The 24,572-nt window shown below is 65.3% G+C and overlaps 3 protein-coding genes across 6 annotated transcripts in view; all 3 read right to left on the bottom strand.

The window, feature by feature from the left end:
- Positions 1 to 24: 24 nt before the first annotated feature.
- Positions 25 to 8,146, bottom strand: FAM171A2 (family with sequence similarity 171 member A2). Its single transcript, XM_053965175.1, has 9 exons — positions 8,038 to 8,146; positions 5,193 to 5,420; positions 4,227 to 4,319; positions 3,923 to 4,081; positions 3,660 to 3,836; positions 3,412 to 3,528; positions 2,973 to 3,099; positions 1,073 to 2,344; positions 25 to 316 (listed from the first exon to the last, which is right to left on the bottom strand). The coding sequence occupies exons 1-9, from the start codon at positions 8,144 to 8,146 to the stop codon at positions 262 to 264; spliced, it is 2,337 nt and encodes a 778-aa protein (XP_053821150.1). The 3' UTR covers positions 25 to 261.
- Positions 8,147 to 9,117: 971 nt separating this feature from the next.
- On the bottom strand, positions 9,118 to 17,088 carry ITGA2B (integrin subunit alpha 2b). The gene is made up of 30 exons (XM_053965484.1): positions 16,895 to 17,088; positions 16,690 to 16,820; positions 16,515 to 16,612; positions 16,269 to 16,434; positions 16,149 to 16,198; positions 15,751 to 15,796; positions 15,460 to 15,585; positions 15,329 to 15,376; positions 15,032 to 15,075; positions 14,870 to 14,929; positions 14,656 to 14,708; positions 14,314 to 14,522; positions 14,014 to 14,196; positions 13,881 to 13,926; positions 13,698 to 13,802; positions 13,537 to 13,592; positions 13,286 to 13,437; positions 12,947 to 13,060; positions 12,145 to 12,215; positions 11,926 to 12,073; positions 11,417 to 11,509; positions 11,253 to 11,332; positions 11,052 to 11,132; positions 10,880 to 10,982; positions 10,637 to 10,789; positions 10,429 to 10,554; positions 10,146 to 10,259; positions 9,837 to 9,944; positions 9,639 to 9,761; positions 9,118 to 9,323 (listed from the first exon to the last, which is right to left on the bottom strand). The coding sequence occupies exons 1-30, from the start codon at positions 17,038 to 17,040 to the stop codon at positions 9,234 to 9,236; spliced, it is 3,123 nt and encodes a 1,040-aa protein (XP_053821459.1). The 5' UTR covers positions 17,041 to 17,088; the 3' UTR covers positions 9,118 to 9,233.
- Positions 17,089 to 18,522: 1,434 nt separating this feature from the next.
- GPATCH8 (G-patch domain containing 8) overlaps positions 18,523 to 24,572 on the bottom strand; it is a 56,424-nt gene continuing 50,374 nt past the window's right edge. For all 4 annotated transcript variants that reach the window (XM_053965083.1, XM_053965085.1, XM_053965084.1 and 1 more), the window contains one exon: positions 18,523 to 24,448. In XM_053965083.1, the coding sequence (XP_053821058.1) occupies positions 20,635 to 24,448 (3,814 nt within the window). In that variant the 3' untranslated portion in view covers positions 18,523 to 20,634. The remainder of the gene's footprint in view (positions 24,449 to 24,572) is intronic.

Here is a 24,572-nt window from a genome sequence, read left to right as displayed (position 1 = left end):
GGGAAACTGAGGCAGAAGGCAAAGGCAGGGGGGTTTTGTGTGTTTAATATATTAATGCCTCTAAGGAGCAGGCAGGACGTGCGGGCAGGTGCAGGCAGCAGCTCCCTGCCTAGCCTGGTACCCGGGGGGGTCCCCATGGCCCCCCCTCTGCCAGCCTGGCCCCAATGACCCCTCTTCATCCTCACCACGTAGAAAACGTTTAGAAACACAAGTTAAAATCCAAAGGGGGATGAGGGTGGGGGGACAGGGGCCCCCCGGCTCCTATGGCAGCTTGGAGGCACCGCTGGCTCGGGGGGCAGTGCCAGCCCCCCCCGTCCTGCAGGGACACAAAAGGGGACATGGCTCAGGATTGGGGGAACACGGAGCATGCAGTTCCCACCACCAAAAGACAGGGAGGCGGATGGTGGTCTTGGGATGGGACACGGAGGGAACCGGGGCAGCAGGATCCCGTGTGGCAGAGCCTGGTGGCACAGGGTGGGGGTCCCGAGCAGATGGGGGACAGGGGTGGCCTGGGTGTGGTCACTCTGGTCCCTCCCCTGGCAGGATACTGGGAGGGGCTGGGCAAGGAACAGGGGCTGAAATGGATGAGGAGTGGGAGGGCTGGTGACAGAAAGGGACCGTGGTGGTGGGATGGGATTGCGGTGGGGAGGGACAGTGATGGCACACGATGGTGGCAGGAGAGGATGGTGGTGGGCTGGGACAGTGGTGGGAGAGGACAGCGACAAGGCAGGATAGTGGGGAAGGTGGGGGGATGGCTTGGCAGGATAGGCTGGGACAGTGACAGGACAGGGTGGTGGGACAGTGGGATGGGGATGACAGCAGCGGGAGGAGATGATGGCTGTGTGGGATTGTGGTGGGATGGGACTGATGGGGCAGGATGACGGATGGGATGGTGGTGGGATGAGATGGCAGTGGGACGGCACAGCGATAGGACAGTGATGACAGAGGACGATGGCCGGGCAGGACAGTGGTGGGCTGAGATGGGTGACAGTAGCGGTGTCCCCACCATCTCAGCAGCCCTCGGGACTTGCCCTCCACCCCCGGACCAGGGGCCCGCCCTCCCCACACTCACTTGACATTGAAGACCATCAGAGGCCGCTCCTCCCGCTTCTGCCAGGGGCTCTTGCGGTCGCCCCCCTCGTCGCCCCCGTCGCCCGCCTCGGCCAGCGCCTCCTCCTCGGGGCTGGTCAGGGAGTCTCGGGGGGCTTCGCTGGCGCTGCTGCGCCCGCTGCCCCCCCCTCGCCGCCCCCCGCTGCCCGCTTCCAGCAAGGGGGCGAGCGAGCTGTCCTCGGGGGAGGCTGCGGGCAGGGGGGGCCGGGGCCCCCCGTCCTCCTCCCCGCCTCCGGCGGCCCGGGGGAGGCGGGGAGGGGGCGCGGGGCCGGGGCCCCTCTCGCTGCCCTGCAGGTCGATGTAGGAATGCCGAACCTGGGAGGAGCGCCCATCCAGGGACACGAACCAGGCTCTCGGGGGTGGCGGCCCCCCCAGTTCCAGGAGCTGCTGCCCCGCCAGCGCCTGCAGCTCCCCGTTGAGCTGCGCCACCGCCGACCCGTCCAGCAGCACCGGGATGGCCACCGAGCCGCTCACCGGCTGGGGGGCACGAGCCGCGCCCCAGTTTTCCCCTTCCTCGAAGGGCTGCCCGGAGGGGGGGGGGGGCGGGGGCGCGGCCGTCGCCGCCGTCGAACCGGGGCCCCCATCGGCTTCGGGAGGACCCTCGGGCTCGCCGGGGGCCAGGCGCATGTAGCGGGCGGGGATGAGGAGGGTGGGCATCACCCCCCGGTAAACATCCTCGGGGCCCCCGCCCCGGTCCAGGGGCCCGCAGAGCAGCAGGGGGCCGGGGGGGGCCAGCGAGGGCGGGCGCGGGGGGGGCTCAGGCAGCGGGTGCTCGGTGGGCTGCGGCCCGTAACGGGAGAATGAGGGCGAGGGGGGCCGCGGGGCGAAAGCGGGGGTGCCCCGGGGGTGCTCGTCGGGCGGCTGCAGCCCGTCCACGGAGCGGGCGGCCCGGAGGCCGAAGGCTTCGCCGGGGCGCCCGTAGTCCTCGTGGGCGGGGGGCTGGCGGCGGCGGGGGGCCAGCGTGGCCGCCGGGGGCCGGAGGCCGGCGCGGAGCGGGGCGGGGGCCGGCGGCTGGAAGAAGTCCGGCCGGGCGGGGGTCAGCTCCCGGGTCGAGGGGGGCAGGCTGGGGGTGGGCAGGTCGGTGTCCCCCCCCGAGGAGGCGGTCTCCAGGTGGCTGCCCCCGCACAGGAGGTCCAGCTGGGACACCGAGGTGGCCTGGTCCCGACGCGCCGCGTCCAGCGGCCCCGGCAGCGGCAGCTTGCGGTGCTGCGCCCGCGGCTTCAGGCACTGCCGCCTGCGGGGAGACAGGGGCTCGTGGGGGCAGGGGTCGCCTTGCTCCCCCCCTCCCTCGCCCGCTGGAAGGAGCTAAAGGAGGGGGCTATAGAGCATTCAGGTGTACTGGGAGGTGATGTGTCACCCCCCAAATCCAGTTATAGGGCACCCAGGGGTGCTGTGGACTGATATCCCCCCTCCCAGGCCAGCTGTAGGACACCCAGCGGTTCTGGAGATCAGTGTCTGGCTCCCAAATCCAGCTAAAGAGCACCCAGAGGTGGCACAGGCTGGTGCCTCCTCCCCATAGCCAACTATAGGGCATTTGGGGGTTCCAAGGCATGGTGACTCCCCCAAAGTGCCTACAGGGCACTCAAGGGTGCCAGGAGGGTGGTGCCCTTCCCCATAGTCAGGTCTAGGGCACTTGGGGGTGCCATGGGGTGGTGGCCCCCTTCCCAAAGCCAGATATAAGACACCCAGGGGTACCAGGAGGATGCTGCCCCCTCCCCATAACCAGTTATAGGGTGCCAGGAAATGGTCCCCCCCAGCTATGGGGCACTCAGGGCTTACAGGTGGGTGCTGGCCCCCATTCCCACACGGAATGTTGGGTTCTGTTCCCACCCCTCCATTGCCAGGACGCAGCCGGTGCTGACCTGCAGTAGTAGATGAGGAGGCAGAGGAGGATGAGGACGAGCAGGGCCAGGGCACCCAGGATGGTGAGGAGGAAGATGGTGTGGTAGGTGGTGATGTCTGTCACACCCGCTGCCATCGCCACCAGCCCTGGGGACAGCAGGGTGAGAGGGAGAGCCCCCCTAAGAGTACCCTGGGGGTCTGCCCTGGCCCAGAGGGGCAAAGGGAACCCCCACCAGAGCACTCCAGCGGGCTGCAATGTCCCCCCAGCCTCATACATCCCTGGGGACAATGGGATTGTGGGGAGCCCCCACCCCAGGGTGGTCCCAGCCCCTCAGGCAGCCCTGGGACAGGGGGGTCAGAGAGGGAAGCACCCCAAGGTTCTGCCACCCCCTCCCCAGCCAGCCCGTCCCCAGAGCCAGGGGACACAGGCCGGGAGGGCACTCACAGGTGTCACCTTACCTGTGCTGGGGGAGGGCAGAGCTGCTGCCCAATATCCCAGCTGGGAGGAGACGAACGTCCAGTACAGCTGCCGGCCTTCCTTCCGGATCAGCCCCGTCCCATTCCGGACCCACAGCCCTGCAGGGACACACCGGGCTGAGACCCCTCACCTCATCACCCCCCCGCCACCCCCAGCAGGAGCTGTGTCCCCTTCTGCCACCCCCAGCAGGAGCTGTGTCCCCCTCTGCTACCCCCCAACCAGCACTCACCGCTCTTGGGGTCAAACCTCCAGGCTGGCACACTGGTGGCCACCACAGCCGCGGCGTCGGGGGCCAAAGGGACGGACAGGTGGACGGGGCCGGCCAGCGGCACCTCGGTCCCGTTGCCGGTGAACAGGTGGACGCTGACAGCCGCCACCGGCGCCAGCTCCAGCCACGTGCCATTGGCTGCAGGGACAAGGATGGGGACATCCCTAAGGGGGGCCACATAGGGTGTGTCCCCCCCACTCCCCAGTCCCCGGTGTCTCCCGTACCGCTGCCGTCCTGCTCGGCCCCGAGGAAGGCGGGGAAGGCACGGGCCAGGCTGGGGCCGGAGGCGGCGGTGAGGGACGCGGCGAGCTGGCTGTAGGTGGAGCTGCGGGGCAGGCGGGCTGCCCGCCGGGGGAACTGCGCCCACGGCTGCCCACGGCCACCTGCGGGGACACGGTGGGTGGCAGCACCCGGGGGGAATGGCGGTGTCATCCACCGCCATCCCCATGGTTCGGCCGGGGGGCACAGGGCGGGTGGCAGCACCCAGGGGGGCCGGTGGTGTCACCCAGGGCCATCCCCGTGTCTCACCTGGGGATCCCAGGAGGATCTGGACCAGGTCCTCGTAGAGGATGAGCGTGGCTGGGCGCTCCGGGAGCAGGTAGAGGCTGATGGAGGCGTAGACTGGAAGGGGAAGAGAGAGTGATGGGGGATCCCAAAATACCCACACCTGGACCCCAAAAGTACACACACACTCCTCCTGGGCGTGGGGGGACTGATAGGGAGAGGGGGGAGATGGGGTCTGCAAAGGGGGTGGGGAACGGGGACACAGCAAGGGATGAGGTGCATTTGGGGACAGGGACAGGAGGAACGGGGAGGGCAGGGAGTGGGCAGGGCAGGGGCACCCCCTCCATAACCCCTTCCATGCACCCTCCATCCCTGTCCCTGTATTGCTTCATCCCAGTACCCCAGTACCCCCCATTCCCCCATCCCCATCCCCATCCTGTACCCCACAATTCCTGTACCCCCATTCCCACCTCCCCAGCTGGGTGCTCCCATGTGTGCCACCCCCCCAAGGTGACCCCTCCCATTGATGCCACCCCTCCACTCCCCCCTGCCCTGGGAAAAGGACTGGAGTGCATCCCAGGGGGCACCCCCAACTTCCCCTGCCCTGGGATGGGGGGACTTGGGGGCCACCAGGATACAGCTGTCCCCTCCCAAAGGGGCCAGACCCCTCCCAAACACCCTTTTATAAGGAATCCCTACACTGAAACCTATCAGGGGTCCCTTGTAAGGAAGGGACTGAGGTCCCAGTAAAGGACTAAGGACCTCACACCAGGGCTCAGAGCCCCCCAGTTCAGAATTTAGGACCTCAAATCAGACCCAGAGTCCTCAGGAAGGGATTTGGGATCCCCCATCACGGCCCAAATCCCCTTAGGAAGGGATTGTGCCCCCCCAGACAGACTCAGAGCCCCAGTAAGGGATTGGGGACCCCCAACCAGAGCTGCCCAGGAAGGCACTGGGGTCCCCCCCAGGCTGGGGGTCCCGGTGACTCACGTGGCAGTTTGGTGACACGCCAGGGGACAGAGGCGGTGACGTATCCACGGCGTGCGGCGGTGACGAGCAGCCAGGAGCCCAGGCGGTAGGGCACGGGCAGGACCCCGGTGCCCGTGTGGTCCGTGATCCCAGCTGCCAGCGCGCTGCGGGCACCGAACACGTCCAGGGCCGCCTGCGGCAGCGGGGCCAGCGTCCCACTCTCGAACACCTGCACCCTCAGCAGCACCTCTGCGGGGACACGGCGGGGACACGGCGTGGGCACGGGCATGGGCACAGGGTGGGTGGGGGACACCTCGGGAGTCACAGCCACTAACCCAGTGAGCACGGCCACCATTCCAGCAGGTGGTGGGACACAAGCCAGGGGTCACAGACACCATCCCAGGGGGCACGGCCACCATCCCAGGGAGTCATGGGCACCATCCTCATGGATGGTGGGCACCACACCAACAGGTGGTGGGACCTGTTCTGATGGGTCATGGCCACCATCCCCATCACAGGGGGTCCGGCCACCATTTCAGCAGGTGGCGGAACACACCCTGCCAGGTCATGGGCACCATCCCAGGGGGCTCATGGCCACCATTACAGCCACCATCTTGGTGGGTGATGGTCACCACCCCAGCAGGTGGTGGGACCTGTCCCAGTGCCCCCCATACCCAAGAGGTCACAGCCACCACCCAGGTGGGTCACAGGCACCACCCTGGCAGGTCACAGGTGCCTCCCCAGTAGGCAGCAGGCACTGTCCCAAGGGGGTGTGAGCATCACTGCTGTGCCCACCCTGTGCCCCCCTGAGGGGGCTCCTGGCCCCAGGGTGCTGTGCCCACCCGGGTGGGTGCACCCAGTCACATCACCCTCAACCCCCCCCACCAAAGGCCACCCCCAGCTGCCGCTCACACCTGTCCCAAGGTCAGGGGGTCTCAAACCCAGCAGGCCCCACCAGCAGCAGGGGGAGGGATCCCCACGGCAAGTCCCCACTGCAGGGCCCGGCTCGAGGGAGGGGGGGACCCTAAACCCCCGTGTGCCCCCGGCCCCCCCGAGCCAGCGCCATCCTGCGCATGATCCGCAGCCTTTGGCAGCGGTCCCAGCTCCGGCGCCGTCACCCAGGCAACGACCTCCTTCATCCCGGGCCCCGGGGCTGCCGCCGGGCCCCCCGCAGCCCCGGCCCCCCGGAACCCCCCACTCCACCGGGCACCCCCCCCCCCCGACCCGCCCGGGCCCAGATGCGGCCCAGATGTGGCAATGGGCGAGGGGGGGAGGTGAGATTGGCAGCAGCTGCTCCAGCGATGCACAGGGGCGGGGGGGGGCGGGTTCAGGAATGGAGGGGCTGGGGGTGTCCCCCCGCATGGCGGGGACAGCCGGCACCCGCGGGCAGGAATGTCCCCGCGGCCACCCGCAGCTGCCGGGGGACAGCTGGCATCAACGGCCACCCCGCTGACCGCCGGAGAGGGGGGCCATGGTGCCATCCCCGGCACAGGGACACAGGCACAGGCATGGCCCCGACCCCACTCTCTGTCCCCCTGCCAGCAGCAAAGGGTCCCCAGAGGGTGGTACGGCCACCATGAGGCACACTGGCCCCTCGCTGGCTGCCCAGTGCCCCCAGTCTGCCCCCAGTGTCCCATGAGGCGGGGGAGGGGATACCAGGCCCTGGGGGGCAGTGAGGAGCCCCGTCATGTCTGTCACCCCGCGGGGACAGGGATGGGCAGCGGTGACGCCAGCGGAGAGCTGAGCCAGCACAGACAGGACGGGTCAGGGACCCCTCCTCACCCCACAGCCCCCCTGCCACCCCCAGACATGCCTCACCCTGGCACAGGGGCTCTGCCAGGAGCCTTTGCGGTGCGGGAGAGGGTCACAGGGAACCGCGGGGACCCCAAGGCCCACCCTACCCGCCGGATGCACCCCCCACCATCCTGCACCCCCGGGTGCTGCTCAGGACCTCCCTGCCCACCCATCATCAATCACACCCTGACCTGGGACCTCCACCCACCATCAGACATCCTCAAGTTCTGCTCAGGACCCCCATTCACCCTCCTGCACCCCCAAGCTCTGTCCACGATTCCCACCCAACCTCCTTCACCCCCTGGTTTGTGACGCCCACCCACCATCACAACCTCTTGGCGCTGCCCGGGACCCCCCCACCACCATCCTGTACCGCAAGGTCTGGCACCATCCCCACCCTCTCGTCCCCTCAAGCTCTGTCCGTGACCCCCACCCAACCAGCTGCACCCCCTGGCATTGCCCAGGCCCCTCACCCATCACCCTCTTCCCGCCAGTGGTCAGAACCACCCGGGGAGGGGGAGACGGACAGACGGACAGACGGGGGTGCGGCCGGACAGACAGAGCCGGGGATGGACAAGGGGGGGTGGACGGAGGGGCGCGAGCGCGGTTGGGGGGCGAGTGGGCAAGGATGGGGTGTCGGAGCCGGGGGGGCCGGGAGAGCCGGGAGGGGATGGGGGTGTCGGGATCGTGGGGATTCGGGGCGGGCGGGGCTGCCGGGGAGTGTCGGGGCGGGGGTCGGGAGGGGGCCGGTGCTGCTGAGGGGGTGACGAAGCCAAGGGATGCCGGGGGGATGTCGGGGCGGGGGTCATGCGGGGATGGGGGGGCCGGTGCCGGGATCGATCGGGGGGCGGTGCGCGGGGGGGGCGACAGGCTTCAAAGGATGCCGGGGGGATGTGGGCGCGGGGCTCGGGCGGGTGTGGGGGAGCGGGGGCGTTGGCAGGGCTTGGGTGGTGCGGAGCAGGGGCTGGGGGCCGAGGGATGCCGGGGGGATGTGGGCGCGGGGGTCGGGCGGAGAGGGCGCGGGGGTGTTGCCGGCGGCGCCCCCCGCCCCGCACACAAAGGCCGCTCTCACCGTGCGCTCCCGGCTCCGCCGCGCCCCGCGCCCGCCGCCCGCCCGCGGCCGCCAGCAGCAGCAGCACCGGCAGCGGCGGCAGCGGCGGCAGGAGGCGGCGGGGCCGCATGGTGGCTCCGCGCCGTTACCCCGCCATGCCCGGCCCGCCCGGCCCGTCCGCCCGCCCGCCGCGGGGACCGGGCTCCACCTGCCGGAGCCGCCGGGCACGGCCGCCCAGTGCCCACCCCCGGAGCGGCACCGCCCCGGCACCGGGACCACCCCCGGCACCGCCCCGAGACCCCCGGACCAACCCATGGCACCGCCCCAGACCTCCGGCACCGCCCCCTGCACTGCCCCAGGACCCGGGACCCATCCCCGGTACCGCAGCAGACGCCGGCACCTCTCCCCGGGACCTGGACCCGGACTCGGTACCCGGCATCCCGGGACTGATCCTAGTGTCGGCAGCGGCATCTCAGGCCCCACCTCCGACATCGGCACCGACCCCTGGAGCCACCTCTGACACTGCTCGAGCCCCGGCACTAATCCCGGTACCGATCCCGACCCGCTGTACGACCCCGAGACCAGGACCGGGACTCGGCACTGCAGGACTGTCTCCGGTACCGGCACCGGCAGCCTTGCACTGCCCCCGGTACCGCACAGGCCTCCCGAGACCCATTCCCGGCTCCACTCCGAGTCCCGGGACGGGGACAAGGAACCGGCACCGTCATCCCGCGACTGGCCCTGTACCGGCACTGGCATCCCAGGACCCACCCGCGGTACTTCGTTGAGCCTCAGCGTCGACCCCCGGTACCGCAGCGGCATTTCGGGACTGGCCCTTGGCACTGCCCCGATCCCCCGGTCCCACCCCTGGGACTGACTCCGGTACCGTGATCCACCCGCGGTACCAGTACCGGCCCCGGTACGGATGCCCCAGCAGTGCAGCAGCCCCCCGGCACCAACCTCCCCACTGCTCTCCCGAGGCACCCCACAAGGACACACGGGGGTCCCCAAAAGCGTCCCTGCCCCCTGCTGTGCCCTGTGCCCTGGCAGACCCCCGGTGCAGGTCCGGGGGGACACAACCGCACCCCCACGGGCAGCACCCGAGGGCAGAGCAGGGATTTATTGTCCGGGGGGAGCAGAGCGGGGCTGGGGTCCCGCGGGCCCGCGGGGGGCTGGGGAATGCGAGCTGGGTGGGGGTGGGGCACAGGGGGACCCCGCTAGTCCTGGACACTCCCCGGCTCCTGGGCCTGGCCGGGCTCCTGCGTGTCCCCCTCGGCTGGCGGCCGCGTCCTCTTGAAGAAACCCGTCTGGAAGAAGACACAGTGACAGACGGGGCCTGGGGACCCCCGCGGCACCAGCCCCGGGGATCCCACATTATCAGCCCCCCGGAGATGCCTGTGGCACCACCGCGGGGACCCCATGGCATCACTCCTGAGGGTCCCCCTGGCTCTGGGGACCGCACAGTGTCACCCGCCTGGGACCACCCAGTGTCACCCGTGCTGCTGTCCCCTGTCCTGTCCCACAGCCCCCACGCCCAGCACTATGTACCTCTGGTGCCAGTGAGGCTCCACAACCACGGTGGATGTCCCCAGTGTCCCCAGAGTCCCCCTGCGCCCACTCACCTTCCACATGAGGAGGATGAGAAGGGTGAGGAGCAGGAGCCCGGCCAGGACCCCCAGCACCACCCACCACACCGGCACAGGCCCCTCGCCCCCAGGGCTGGCGCGCACCACGCAGGTTTCAGTCTGCAGAGGGACAGGTGGGTGACACCGCTGCCACCACGGCCTGTCCCTGTGTCCCCACACCCACGCCAGCCCTACCTCAGCCTGGCCGGTGGGCAGGACCCGGGGCTGGACGCGATAGGGCATGGCCGAGGAGTTGAACCACGCTTGTGACTGGATGCGGAACTGCGTCAGGAGGTGCTCCCGCTAGGGACAGAAGGAGGGACACGCAGGGGACACACGGGAACCTGGCATCAGGGGTGCTGGCAGCTAACAGGGCACTCGTGACCTCACACATGGTATCCCCAGGGTGCTCTCTGGGGAGCACCGTGCAGGAGGGGACATTGCAGGGATGCCCTGAGGCCATAATGCCACCCCGTCCCCTTTGTCCCCAGGAGAGGACAGTACCTGCTGCAGGGTGTCCATCCAGAGCAGGGCGTGGACACTGACCAGCGCCCGCTGGTCCTTGCCCAGGCTGGGCACGTGGCAGGTGATGTCCACGCACGTGGCATTGTCACAGTCCTGAGGGTGGTGTCCAACACGGTGGGTGTTGGGGAGGCCCTCACCCCGGGGGACCTGTGCCCACCATGGGCTGCAGGTCCCCAGGGTCACCCAAGGGATGCGGCCCCACCCTGGCACCCGCAGCCCTGCCTCCATCACAGCCGGCAGGTCCCCAGGGTCACCCGCTCACCACACGGACGAGGTCCCCCAGCCCCTCGTCCCCCAGCCCGGCTCCCGGGGGCGGCTCCGCTTCCCGGCGCTCCCGCTGGTGAGTGCCGTTCCCGAGCGCTGCGGCCGTCGGACCGGAGCTCTCCAGCTGGAAGGGGACACAGAGGTGACACCTACCTCCCTGACATGTCCCAGCGCCCGCCGGCGGGCAGCAGTCCCGTAGTCCCTACCTGGGCGGGGTTGAGGGCGGGGTGGTGGGAGCAGTTCGTGCCCCCCTCGGTGCCCAGCTCCAGCAGGTAGAGCAGGACGTGGTTGCCCAGCAGATGGGGGATGGCGAGGCTCAGAGTGACAGCGCTGACGGTGCCGGGACCTTTGTTGTGGAGCTGCGGGAGCACGGTGGGTGATGCCCAGCACAGGGGATTACGCCGGGGAGGGGACAGAGGGGACATCCCCTGAACACCCGCGGGCATCACCTCATAGACGTGCTCCACCTTGATGCCGTGGTCCTCGAGCCGCCGGCTGCCCTCCACCCAGTGCCAGCTTGTGGGCAGCACCACGGTGGCAGGCAGGGAGTTGCTGGTGGGAGAGGGGGGGGTCAATGTCCCCCTTCGTCCCCCCATTATCCCCGCGTCCCCAGACCCTCACCCTCGCAGCTCCATCTCTGCCTCTGCCTCCACGGGCACTGTCACTGTCACCGACGCATTGCTGGGGCTGGGGCTGTTCTTGCTGTGGGGACACAGCGGGATGAGAGATGGACACTGAGTTTGGGGACATGCTGAGGACACTGAGTCTGAGGTGCCGGTGTCCCAGCAGTGGGTGGGGGATGGGGGGACAGCAGGGTGTCACCTCCGCAGCTGGAGGTGGAAGGTGATGGCATCCCCCATGTCCTCCAGCCCAGACACGCTCAGCTCCATGTCCACGGTGATCTGGGGGACAGCAGAGGAGAGGAGCAGGTGGGTGACCAGCCCCAGTGGGTGACAGGCCCAGCAGGGACTCCCCTGTCCCCTTACCCGGGCCCCTGCTTTCATGGGATTGCCCAACTCGCAGAGCACCACGTGGGTCCCGTTCTCCTTCTTGGGGTTGCAGCTCAACTTCTCCTGCCCCTGTGGGGTGGGGACATGGGGTGGGGACACGTCATGGACCCCACCAGGAACCAACCACACTGGGGACCGGCATGAGCTGAGGGCAGGGCTTGAGCCCCACACCCTGGTCACCCCTGAACACCCATCACCAGTGGGGACCCTATGGAGAGTGACAGACACCAAGGTGACAGCCACCAAGGGCAGGACAGGAACCCCCAACCCAGGATTCCTGGGCGCCCATCCCCACCAGGCAGCTCCGTGGGGGATGATGGGGATGAAGGACACAGTGTGAGCCCCCTGATTTGGGCCACCCCCTGTGCTGGGCACCCCAACACTCATCACCACCGAGCACCCCCAAAGAGGCAGGTGATGGCCACCAAGGGCAGGACGTGACCCCCCCACCCTGGTCACCGCTGTCACCCCCCACTCACACCCACCGGGATGGTGCTGCGGGCAGCCTGGTAGTGCGTGCCAGGGGGCAGCTGCACCCTCAGCTCGGCCTCGAAGGCGCCTTCACCCGCATTGGTGGCGTTGGCGCGCAGGGACAGCATGGCCTCCGCCCCGATCAGCAGGCGTTGGCTGGGGCTGGGGGACATGGGGACAGGGCTCAGCACCCCGCGGGGACACCGAGCACTCCCTCACCCCCCGGTGCTCACGTGTCGGCGGCCAGGTGGAGGTCGGGGACACAGAGGTTGTCATCGCCACAGTCCTCCAGGATGATGTGAGTCTGGGAGAGGGACAGGGAGGGAACAGGAGGACCGCCCCCATCCAGGGTGAGGTGTGGGAGGGGGAGTCATTGGGGACAGCAGGGGGCACGGGGGGAATCCCGGGAAGGGATTGGGCTGGTGGAGGGGCCAGAGGGGACATCCCAGAGGGGAGATTTGGGACAGTGCAGAGTAGAGAGGGGATATTGGGGATAGAGGGGAGGGAGGTGACATCTCCGAGAGGGAAGAATGGGGACAGCAGAGGGGACATCCAGGGGGACGATTGGGCACATACCCTGAGACATGCCAAGGAGGGAGCAGGGACAGCAGGGGTCATCCTGGGGAGGGACTGGAGAGGGCAGAGGGAGCAGAGGGGACATTCTCGGGGTTGGGAATGGGGACAGTGCTGGGTACAGAGGTGACATCCAGGGGAGGGATTGGGGAATGCAGGGTGAGCACAGAGAGCAGAACAGGACGGACATGCCAGGGAGTGGCAGGGACAGTGCGGGGGGGCACATTCCAGAGGGAATAAGGGACAGTGGGGGTGGGGGTAGGAGCCACATCCCAGTGGAAACTGGGGAGAGTGGGAGGGGGACAGAGAAAATGTCCCAGGGGGGTGCTGGTGACACTGGCACAAGCTAGGGACCCCGGAGCTGAGCTCAACCAGGCTGGGGGTACCCACATGTGCCCTAGTGGAGATAAGCCCACCCCGTGTCACCACGGTGATGTCCCCTCACAGCCATGTCCCCCCTACCTGTGCCTGCACCAGGGTGTCCCCGTAGAGCACCAACCCCGGGGCTTCTCTGGGCAGTGTCAGGACCACGCTCAGGGCCACCGGGCTCAGCTTGTCCTTGAACTCGGCCTCGTCCTGGGGACAGCCATGGGCACAGCACTCTGGAGGGCATCCCGTGCCCACCCCACCCCACGGTCTCCAGCCACCACTGTCTCCATCCCTGTTAGCCACCCTCCTGGGACCGGGAGACACTGTTATCCCCAATCCCTGTCCCCATCCTGGCTGGAGATGCCACATCCCCATTCCCGTCCCCTCCACAGACTGTCCCCGCCCTCTGCCGCGCTGTTCCTGTGCCCATACCCGCAGGTAGGCGGTCAGGTTGCTGCACACAGGGGGTGTCCCCGGTGCCACCACCAGCTCCTCTTGCCAGGACGATTGGTGTCCCTGCAGCAGCAGGACCCTCCGCGATGGCCGGGGCTTCAGCCGGTCCAGCTGCAGCTCAGCCTCCAGGTCTGGTGGGGAACGGGAGGGTGGCACAGGTGACACCCGCAGTGACACCCCGGTGGTGCCCCTGTGCCAGCGGTGCCCCCCCGGGTGACACTGGCACTCACGGATGCTCTGAGGGATGTGCTGGCCCGTCACGCTGACACAAAACACCACGTGGAAGCTGCGGGGGGACACCACCAACAGGTGCTCAGGGACCTGTGCTGTGCCCACGGTAATGTCCCCATAGTGTCCCCACGGCAGTGTCCCCATGGCAGTGTCCCCTCACCAGCTGACACGGACGCTGGAGTCGGGCAGGACACAGTCCAGGATCTCAGGGTTCAGCCCATCGGGGACACTCAGCTGGGTCCGGGCCACCACCACGGGTAGTCCCCTGGGGCACAGGGACATTGCTGAGGTTACCAGGGGATCCAACAGGGCGCCCCGGGCCACCGCAGGGACGGGCACTCACAGGTACACGGCCACCTGGGCCGCCCCGTAAGCCCCCACGAGCAGATCTGCAGGGACAAGCAGAGGGTCGGTGCCGGGGTGGTGACACCGGGGTGGCAGGGCGGGGGCAGGGAGATGTTGTGCCAGGGCTGTACCCGCGTAGCCGTTGCCGTCCAGGTCGGTGGCACCACGCAGCGCGAAGCCGAAGGCGGCGGGGCCGGGGAAGGGGCTGTTGAGGAGCTGGGTGGGCACCGACGCCAGCCCCTCGCTCTGCCCGCGGAAGATGAAGACCTGCCCGCTGCCACCGTCACCGCCCTGCGGGGCGCCCACGGCCACGTCTGGGGACAGAAGGGACGTGAACACCCACCCGCGCTCTTCTGCCTCAGTTTCCCCAAGGCGCGGCACCGGGGGTGGGGGGGTGGCACATCCTCCTCCCCGCCCCGCCGCGCTGTTACCGCCGAAGCCGTCCTTGTCCAGGTCCCCGAGGCTGGCGATGGCGGCGGCGAAGCGGCCGTAGGGGTGTGTGCCCGTCAGGGTCTGGGGGGGGCCGGCGAGGGGCTGCTGTCCCCGCCCCAGGTAGAGGTAGAGGCGCCCCAGCTCGCTGCGCTGTCCGTCGGAGCGCCGGGCCATGTACAGGGGGGCACCCACCAGCAGGTCGTCCCGCCTGTGCCCGGCGCGGGGTCGGGGTCAGGGTCCGCAGGTTTGGGGGCTGGGGGCACCCAGCGGTGTGCCAGGCATGGGGCAGCACCCCTGGGTGTCGCCATGGAGGAGGGGGGGACGACTGTCCCTGCTCTCACCCGTCCCCATCGACATCGGCCACTGCCACCGTGTGCCCGAAGTACGAAGCCACCTGGAAAGGGTCCGGGTAGAGGGTGGCACCGGGACGTGCCAGGGGCACAGTGGGCGGGGAGGCTGGGGGAGCAGGGGAGTGCTGGGGGGATGGGGTGCTGTGGGATGGGGGCAGGAGCGCTGTGGAGCAGCGGGGTGCTGGGGTGTCACAGGGCAGGGTACCTGCTCGCTGGCGATGCCCCGCAGCCAGCGCAGGGTGTCCCCCGCAGTGAAGATCTCCACCTGCCCAGGGCAGTGTCAGACGCCAGGCCCAGCCCGGGGTGACACATGGTGGTGTCCCCTGGTGTCCCCTCAGCCATGAACCGGGCACTCCACAGCACTCACCTCACCCCTCGTGTTGCTCTTGTTGGGGACCCCCACCACATACTCTGTGAGGGATGAGAGCCCTGAGTGCCCCACTGGGACACTGAGGGGGGCACGGGGATAGGGGATACCCCCGGCATTGGGGTGGGCACAGGGATACCCCTGGTGTGACACGGGGGCATGGGGGCACAGAGATGGACGGGACCCCTGTCCTGGCACAGCCTGTCCAGCCCCGTCGGGAAGGGAAGCAAGGTCACTCTGGAGTCTCGGGGTGCCCCAGGCCCATCAACCCCTGTTCCCTGCACCCCTCAGCCCTACCTTTGGTTTTGGGGTTGCCATCAAACTCGCCCACAGCCACCGAGTATCCTGCAGGGAGATGGGCACTGGGGACTCTGGGGTATCCCAGCAGGAGCTGGCAGTGGGGCAGGGTGCCCGTGCCCGCTGCTCACCCCGGTACCCGTCCTCGTAGTCCCCGGACACCGGCTCCGTGGGGCGCCCGGGGCTCCCCAGCCACAGCAGGGACGTGCCGAGGAAGCGCCTGAGGATCTTGTCCAGCTCCACCGAGTACACGAGCCCTGCGGCACAGCGCAGCGGGGAACACCAGCACTGACAGGGCACCCGCTGCCACACGCCACACTGCGGGTGGCACTTATGGGGTACCCCACCCGGGGTGCCCTCCTCCCGCCGTGCCCACTCCGGGAGCACCAGCCGGGGTGGCAACGCCGGCAGGAAGGACTCACCTGTGAAGTAGTACCCGCCGGGGGCACCCAGCACCAGCGTCCCATCCTGCGGGAGAAGCTGGCTCAGCACCACCCCGGGGCACCCTGGCATCCCCCCAAAGCATCCTCACCCAAGTATCCCCCACCCCAGTATTCCCCATCCCGGCACCCCCACCCCAGCAACCACCCCACTCCTAGGACTTCTCCTCCCGGAATTGCCACTGCAGCATCCCCCGTCTCAGCATCTCTATCCCAACATCCCCTGCCGTGACACCCAGGTACCATCCTGGCCACACCCTCTGCATCTCTATCAGCCCCCCATGGGCATCCCGGGGAGCACCCCGGCGGCGCCGCCCCCCGATCCCCCCAAAGGCGCCCGAGTCCCTCGAGTCCCCCGAGCCCCTCAAGTCCCCTCTCACCGGGGTGACAGCGGCGCTGAAGCCGATCTCGCAGTAGCGCTTGTCGTGCACTGAGGGCACAGGGCAGGGTCAGACGGACGCGGGGTTGGGAGCCCCCCCCGCTCCCCGCTCGCCCCTCACCGTAGTTCATCAGGCGGTGCGTGCTGGCCATGGTCTGGTCGCGGCAGGGCGAGTACCACACCGCGCGCCGCTGCCTCGGGCTCCGCACGAAGCAGGTGCCCGTGGGGGTGCGGAACGCCTCGTGCTGCCCCTCCAAAGCGTTCCAGTGCTGCAGCGGGGCACAGACCTGGGCACGGCGATGGGACAGGCTGGGAGCCCACCCCGCCAACACCCAAGGCTGCCCACATCCCCCGCGGATGCACCCACCACCAGTTTGTCGTCCCAGCTGGTGACGGACGCTCCCAGCCACTGGTGCGACTTGTAGGTGTGGAACTCCAAGGTGCCCTGGCTCTCGCTCTCGTCCCCTGGGGGAGCGGGAGAGGGGGAATGTGCAGAGCTGGCACCCCCTGCGCCCGCTCCCCGCCCCGCGGCGCCCACTCACCCGCAGTGTCGATGGGCAGGGGCTGGCAGGGGCTCTTGTCGGGGGGCCAGGAGCAGAGGAAGACGGCGCCGGGCTGAGCCACGCCGGGCTGGGAGGTGTTGGCACGGGGGGCCCCCACCGCCACGCTGGGCCTGGGGGGCAGAGCGGGTGTCACGGTCGGTGGGCGTGTGCTGTGCCCGACCCCGACACCCCGGTGCCTCCCTACCTTCCCTCGCTCATGTGGAAATCCAGGGCGAAACCGAAATAGCTGCCGGGGGGTCCCTCGTAGATGGTGGGGGGCTCCTGGAGAAGCCCCAGCGTGGAGGGCAGGCGCAGTCCCCCGAGGAGCAGCAGCACCCGCAGCAGCTCCATCGTCACCCCAAAATGTGGCCACAGCCCCCGTCCCTGGGCGACCCTGGCTTATCTCGGGGGACGCAGCTGGGGCCGGGCCTAGCAGGAATGGGGAACACAGGAAGGGCCCCCCCGGCCGCATATCCGCTCCTGCAGGGAGCCAGAGAGGTGCGGGGGAGACGGATGTGGCCGGAGCAGGGCGGGGGACGGGAGGTGGCAGTGCCACCGGGAGACACGGTGACAGGGTGGGGGGACACGACCACAGCAGCCTGAGCCTATCGCCCGCCGGGGCCGCACCCAGCCCGCCGCAGGGTGCCAGTCCCGGGGTGGCTATTTCGGGATGTGCATCTTGGGGTGGCTATTTCGGGGTGCAGGCAGTCCCTACCAGCGGAAATGTGGCGAGAGGGGGAGGCCAGCAGCGCAAAGGGCCCCTCCATCGCCCCCGATATCCCCTCCGCAGCCGGATGGAGCTGACAGCACCGAGCCCGCCCGCACTGGGCATCACCCCCACAGTGTCCCCTTCCCCAGGGCAGGGACACCCCAGAACCCTGCCAGGGCAGAGGCAGCAGCAGCGCTGTGCAGGGCAATGGCTCTGGCAAGGGACCGGGGGCAGGATGGGGACAGCCCACAGCCAAATGAGCAAGGTGTGTCCTTGTCCCTGTCCCCGTGGGAGAGCCAGTGTCCGCAGCCAGGCCTGTGGCAGCCGCGGGGCTCAGCCCTGCCCGGACAGCGGCGCCAGCCCCTGAACCCCCCCTGCAGAACTAATTTAAACTCTACTAATTAAGGGCTCTCAGGCAGCCAGAGGAGATCTCGGGGGGCTCCTCGTGCCAACCCAGCGCCAGTGGCCGGGAGAGGACGCGGAGCACCTCCCTGGGAGCCAGCCCGTGTGAAACGGGGCCTTTCTCCTCCTCTCTGTCTCTGAAGCTGCAGGTCGGAAGCAGGACAGGGGACTCGCGGGGTTTTGAGGGACAGGGGATCCCCACAGAGTCAAACGGCACCTTGGCCCCTGACAGGGGACACCGTCCCCGGAGCAGGGTCTGCTCCAGCCCTGCGGAGCAGCTGCTGTTGGAAGAGAGCGGGATTTGCCCAAAGCCGTGGCAGAGCTCCGAGGGGTGGGAAGGGTTTAGCTGAGCCCGGAGCCGTGGCCCGGGAGAGGAGGACACCGGACCCAGGGGCAGCTGCTCCACCTCGGGAGGTCTCATCCCCAGCTTGCAGCAGCATCTGAACCCAGCTGGAGCCCACACCAGACCCCCCGAGGGCAATTATAATCCTGTCTTCTGTCCAATTACTTAATTTCCTGTTTCTTCCAGCACTACTGCACCATCCTTCATCAGCCACCTCCTCCCAGGGCCACCGCCAGGGAAGGGCAGGTAGCACCCTGGACCCCGAGCCTGCTGGCATGAAGGGGGTGGATTTTTTTCCTTTAATCAAACCAGGGCTTTGGTTAGGAAAAGAGAAACTGGTGCTCTACACAGTAGCTCCCCACCGCCACACAGCATCACGTTTCTTTTCCACAAATCATTGGTTTATTAGAAAGGTTTTTTTCCCTCATTTTACAGCATATATATATATTTATATATATATCTTATGTGACAACGTTAAATACAGTCTGTTTATGCTTGTTAAGTAATGACAGGTTAATTATTTTAGCGCTATCCTGAAGTCCAAAAACAATCCCTGCCCACAGTGTGATGGGGCCAGGGCACGGATGGGCCCTAAGAAGCTCAGCTCTGACAGTAACACTGAATTGTGCAGTATTTACAGGAAATTGAGTCCCTTTTTTGTGACTGCTGTCACTCTGACCTGCTCCAATTTCTCGTTTACACCATGAGGGAGCTCAGGAGGTTTTGATCCTTTGACTCTGCCTGGCCTCGTGCTGCACTCCAGGAGGGGACAGGGAAGAGGACAAGGAATGGGACAGGAAAGGGACAGGGATGTCACACATCCCCACACTGCTCTGAAATCCCTCCCTCCAGCAGTGGTGGCCCAAGGGCTGTGACACCTGCAGTGCCCTGTGAGTGGGGACAGCAGCAGCTCATGCCCTGCGCTGGGGTGGGGAAGCTCCCACAGGCAGTGTCACCTGAGCTGGGTGATGCTGGGAGAACTGGGAAATCCCAGTTTGGACTAAGTTGGGGTAACCCTCTGTGTGGGATGGAACAGTCCCAAGGCTCCTCCTGCACCAGCAGAGTCTGCACATCACTGCTTCCAAAGAGGGGAAAAAAGGAAAGGAAAAAAAAGGGCTCTCTAGTCTCTGGGAGCACCCTGAATTCCTGCTGCTCCCCAGGCTGCTCCAGTGCCCATTCCTATGGCAGGAAGGAACGCAGCACTACCTGCCAGAGTCACTGCTACCCCCACACCCCTCACCTTGCCCAAGTCTCACCTGTTGATTTTTTTTTCTTCTGCAAAATTCTAAATGAAGATTTTTTGTTTGTTTTTACATTTTATACTACATAAAAACTTCAAAAATACATGAGCTTGATAAAATATACATGCTTAGCTGTTCTGCATCTAGCTGAAACTATAAATTGAACCTTTACAAGTGTCTTGGGTCACCTACAGCAAACATATTTACACAGAAGCCACCAGAACAAGTACCACTAAGAACTGGCTGTAAAAAATATTATTGCGATATACTACAAATGTAACCTTTGATAGGAGCTACAAAAAGCAGCATCTTTGTTTACAGAGTTCAGTGCAATTCTTTACATTAAAAAAAAATCCTATAAATTAATAAGAAAACCATCAGTGTTACAGAGGAAAGAACACGTTTTACATCCAGGTCGCGCTCCTCCATCCTCTGTATTGCTTCAATTCCTAACAGGATTTTCCTTCCTTCTCTCTCCCATCCCAGTGCCTCTTTCCCAACCCCACAGAAGATGGAATTCAGAGTGATTTTTTCCCCCCTTTCAGGAGAAGAGTGGTCAAAGCCCAGACTGGAATCCCAACCCCTCACCCAAGAAGCTCTCTCCAGTCTGGGATATCCAGGCATGGTCCTGGCGCAGGAGAACATGGATGCGGGATGGAGGAGGACAGGAGTTCTGGGCACACACACAGAGCTCCTCCTCCTCTTTACACTAAGACCTTACTTCCATTTTTGCTGCTCACACCAAGAAAAACCCACGTCTGCAGAGACAGGGGCCAAGGAACCTCCTGCAATGCTTGAAAAGTGAGGCCTCCAGCCCCTCTGCAGCTGACAGCTCCAATGTTCCATTGCCAATTACAAGCCGGATTCAATCATGCTATTTTAATTAGATGACCTCATTAAAAGGATTTTTAGAGATCCTACTCGTGTGTATGAAACCTCATTTATCATATACAAGGTGGCAGAAGGAAGATGACCAAGTGTAAGAATCCAGGGGGAAAAAAAGCCTTTCCAAGTGTCTCGCTGTTCTAAAGGTGAAATGGTTCTTCTGGAGCGGCACGGCTGCGTGCACGGAGGATCGGAGCGAGACATCCCTGGGATACAGCCAACTGCCAGTCCTCGAGCCCCCGGCTTCTTTGGCTGCTCAAGAGTGAAAGGAAATGCTCAGGCCTCACCTGCCCGCTGGCTTGACTCCAACCCCTTCCCAAAACGCCAAATATTCTCCTTCCTCCGAGGTTCCTTCATTTTGTCCTTCATGTGCCGTGGCTGGGTGGATGCTGCAAGTCCTGTCCTGAGAAAATGGGGTGCAGCAGGGGGTGGAGGTGCAGGGCCGTGGCAGCAGCAGCAGCTGCTGGCCTCGGAGCCAGGAGGGTCGGGTAGAGAGCGTGAGGGACAGGGTGGAAGGTGAAGGGGCCCGGGTGGATAGCAGACGCCGGAATTATGTGGATGGGGTGGCTGGCCAGGAACGTGGCGGGGTGTCCCGGAATAATTGAGTGGGTCAGGTGGGACAAAGAAATGGGTGTCAGGTGTGGCTGGGGGATGTGGTGGACCTGAGCGAGGGGCTGTGGGTGCGGGTGGGGGTGGATGCCGATGGCGGCGGCGGCGGCAGCGGCGTGGTGCTGCAGGATGGCGTGCTGCACCGTTGTGATGGACGTGGCCGACGCCGCGGCCGGCTGCTGGATGTGGATGGGCTGGAGCGCGGGCGCGGCCGGCGCCAGGGCAGCTGAGGCAGGGAAGGCCTTCACTTGCTTGGCCAGCAGCTGCTGCTGGATGTGCTGCTGGGCGGCCTGCTGCAGCTTGCTGTACTTCTCCATCTCCTCGGGCGTGAAGGTGATGGGCTGGCTCTCCAGCGGGGCTAGAGAGGAATCTTCTCCCCCTTCCCGATCTCCTTCCATGCTCGGCTCCCCGCTCTGAGGCACGTAGCCAGGAAAGTGCTCAACATCTGGAACTAAGGGCATCATACTGGTTTCCACTGGGACTGGCTGGTTGCCCCTGTCCATAGGCTCCAGCCCATCACCATCGCTCGGATCCGAGAGAAAGTTGTGTGGCATGACCAGATCTCCAGAGCCAAAGCACTCAGGGAGCGCTGGCGCATCCAGGGGAAGGGACGGCATCTCCACAGAAGCTTCGTCACGTTTCTGCTCATCCAGAGGTTTGTCCTGAACTACCATCACCACATCTTCCAGGAGAGACTGGCCGGCCAGCTGACCCTCCTCCATGCCTTGGGAACCATCCTCAGCATCTGACAGCTCCTGCTCCTCGCCCCTCTCCAAGCCAGACTCCTCGTATCTTTTGGAGTTTGGTTTCCGAATAGTTGGCAACTTCCCAATTAAGGGCAGAACCGGTTTGTTGCCTAAGGAAGGAGGCAGTTTGGGGCCAAAGTACCCCTGGGGAGGATCTTTGAGCTTTATGCCCACTTTGTTTGCCCCTGACAGCATCTCGTCAGTGACGCAGGGCTTCTTCTCAACCTTCCTGGACTGCACCTTTTCCAAGAGCAGCTTTGCGGTGACAGAGTTCCTCTCCTCAGGACTGCAGTCCCCTTCCGAGGCCCGCCCCATGCCAGAGCTGCTGCTGTTCTGGGACAGGGAGCTAGATCCTTTTAGATCCTCTCCTTTGCCATCCTCCTTCTTCAGCAGCGATCCTTCACCTCGGCCTGTCCGGAAGTAGTGAGGAGACTGGGAGCGATAGATCTTGGACCTAATGAAGTCCCTTCTGCCAGACCTTCGCTCCTCGGGGCTCTCGTGGCCCCGCGAGCCCTTCCGTGACAGGGACCTCTGCGAGTGGCTGCGGGTGCTGCGGCTGCGGTCCCGGCTGTAGCTGCGGCTACGCTTCCAGCTGCGGCCTGTCATGCTACGGCTCCTCCTCTTGCTCCGACTGCGGCTGCAGCTGCTGCTGCGGCTCCTGCCCCGGCTCCTCGATCTCGACCTGCCTCGAGGGTGGGTTCGGCTCCTGCTCCGACTCCTGGACCTGCTCCTGCTTGAGCTGTAGTCATCTTCCGATGAGGAGTATTTGCGCCGCTTTGAGCGGTGGTTTGAGCTGTTGTAGTCGGAGTCATCCTCCGAGTCCTGGGAGCGCTTGGAGTGGCAGCGGGAGCGGTCGCTGTAGTCGCTGTAGCTGTCGTCCGAGTAGCTCCTGTGGCGGCTGTAGCGGCTGTGCTCCGAGGACGCGTCCGAGCTGGTGGAGTAGGACCTGTGTGAGGAGTGCCTGCGGCCCGAGCGGGAGCGGCTGCGGGAGTGCTCGCTGCCCGAGTCGTAGTCATCGCTGTACTGCGACGGGGACTTCTGGCGGCAGTGCTTGCCAGGGGAGCCCTCGTCACTGTCATCGTCGCCGCTGCTCTGCTGGCTCCGGCAGCTGCTCCGGGCCTGGGACTGAGCCGGGCAGCGCCTCCTCACACCAGGCACCTGTTGCAGCTCAGCCTTGTGTCTTTTGCTGCCGTGCTCTTGGCAGGAGTTACCCCCGTCTTCTTTTTTACTGCTGCTTCCCTCCTCAGCAGACAGGGATTTCCTCTGGGATTCTTGGGAGCATCGCTTTTTCTTCTGGAAATGGCTGCAGTCTTCAGACAGTTCAGGTTTCAGTGCCCGATCTGACTCTGTCGAAAGGGAGGATTTACCTTTTTTGTGCCTGTGCCTTTTCCGTTTCTTGGGTTTCTCTTCCCCCAGCTCAGCTTTCCGGGCCTTCTCCTCAGCTTCCTCCTTGTGTTTGCGTTTGTGTCTGCTGGACTTTTTGTGCTTCTTTTTCTTTTTGTGTTTATGGGACCTTCCAGATTTACTCTTACCCGTTATACTCTTACTGCTGTCCTCCCCCTCTCCCTTACCGACGCTTCCCAGACCAGACTCCTGCTTGCTCTGGGATTTGTTTTCCATTTTCTGAGCAGAACTGTTTCCTACACTTTCAGCCTCCTTGGCTTTGCTCACCTCACCAGGTTCTGTGCTCTGAGTGTTGTCTTTACAAAGCCCCCCTGGATCCTTGGATTTCTCTGTCCCTTTCCCTTTTGCATCCTTGTTACGGGAGAGCTTGAAGTCGAAGTACAGGGGGTTGCAGCTGTAGGACACAGAGGGCTCAGCTTTGGTGAAGATGAGCAGCTCTGAAGGCCACTGCAGTGTCGTGCTCTCATCCTTACTCAGAACTGGGAAAAAAGGTCCCGTGGGGTGCTTTGGTCCCTCAGAGCCATCTCTGCAGCCTGAGGCAGGAGGAGGAGCTTCTTTAGCAGTGTCTGGCTCAGGGGGATTGCTCTCTGGAAGGTGCTTGCTCTCCTGTGTATTTTCATTCTCTGGGATGTCTTTTCGTTCTGTTTTGCCCTGCTGAGCTGCAGTTTCTGTAGTACTCTGCTCCTTCTGCTGTCCTGTGCTCTCAGCAGCCTTTTCCTTGCTGGGTTTGGGGGAACTCCCCTTTTTCCCTTCGTGCGCGTTTTTTTTGTTCACATTTTCAGCTTCTGTTTGCTCAGTAGCCTTCATGAAAAGCAGGAATTGAAAGTTGGGCTTTACTTTACAGTGGGCCGGGGGGATGTAGTGGTAATATTCTGGTTCCACGGCTGTTGGTCCATCTTCTCGCCTCATCTTCTTCAGTTTGGATAAGGTGCTGGCCAGAGCCCCACTGTCCTTGTCGTGCTGGTCATCATCCTCCGCCTTGCCATCAGAATTATTGGTGCCTTCACCCTCCCCAGACTTCTGCAGGCTGCCAGCCTCCGAGGATCCCCTCTCATCACCTTTTGCCCCATCTGCAGAACTGGACTCGTCCACGTGGTCCTTGAAAACGGAAGCAATGGTCTCCAGCTTCACTGGGGTCTTCTTGGCAAAGGAAAAGGACACCCCGATCTTCTGTAGAGGAGTTCCCAGAGAGCTCTTAATGCCAAAGCTGATGGCCTGTGACCCCTGGGCAGACGTCTGGCCTGGCATCACAGTGCCTTGTCCAGTGTTCAGGAAGCCTCTGTCCGTGCTCATCTCTGTGGCCTGGCCGGAGCTCGTCTGGACGAAGAAGCCGCTGTTGGCTGCGGAATCATCGTCGTCTCCACCTTCCTCGTCCACAGCCACCGTGGTGGTCCTGAACATGGGCCCACTTCCAGGAGCACTGCAACAGGGGAGAGAGAAAACACAGCTTACTGGTGTCCCTGTCCCTCTCCAGGAGGATTCATCCCTCAGTGGAGACAATCTTACACAGCTCAAGTGCTCCTGCTCCCAGACACATGCATTAA

Source organism: Vidua chalybeata, chromosome 26 (genome assembly GCF_026979565.1).
Source record: "Vidua chalybeata isolate OUT-0048 chromosome 26, bVidCha1 merged haplotype, whole genome shotgun sequence".
In the NCBI taxonomy this organism is placed as follows: domain Eukaryota; kingdom Metazoa; phylum Chordata; class Aves; order Passeriformes; family Viduidae; genus Vidua; species Vidua chalybeata.
Note: the sequence above shows the minus strand (reverse complement) of the source record. Positions and strands in the feature narration are given on the sequence as shown.

Coding starts and splice junctions, on each gene's coding strand:
- FAM171A2 (XM_053965175.1), bottom strand. CDS start 8,146: ATGCGGCCCCGCCGCCTCCTGCCGCCGCTGCCGCCGCTGCCGGTGCTG. Junction 5,421..8,037: donor GGCGGAGCCGGGAGCGCACG/GTGAGAGCGGCC, acceptor GTGTCCCCGCAG/AGGTGCTGCTGAGGGTGCAG. Junction 2,345..2,972: donor CTCCTCATCTACTACTGCAG/GTCAGCACCGGC, acceptor GTCTCCCCGCAG/GCGGCAGTGCCTGAAGCCGC.
- ITGA2B (XM_053965484.1), bottom strand. CDS start 17,040: ATGGAGCTGCTGCGGGTGCTGCTGCTCCTCGGGGGACTGCGCCTGCCC. Junction 13,927..14,013: donor GGACGGCAACGGCTACGCGG/GTACAGCCCTGG, acceptor TTGTCCCTGCAG/ATCTGCTCGTGGGGGCTTAC. Junction 13,438..13,536: donor GCACATCCCTCAGAGCATCC/GTGAGTGCCAGT, acceptor GTTCCCCACCAG/ACCTGGAGGCTGAGCTGCAG.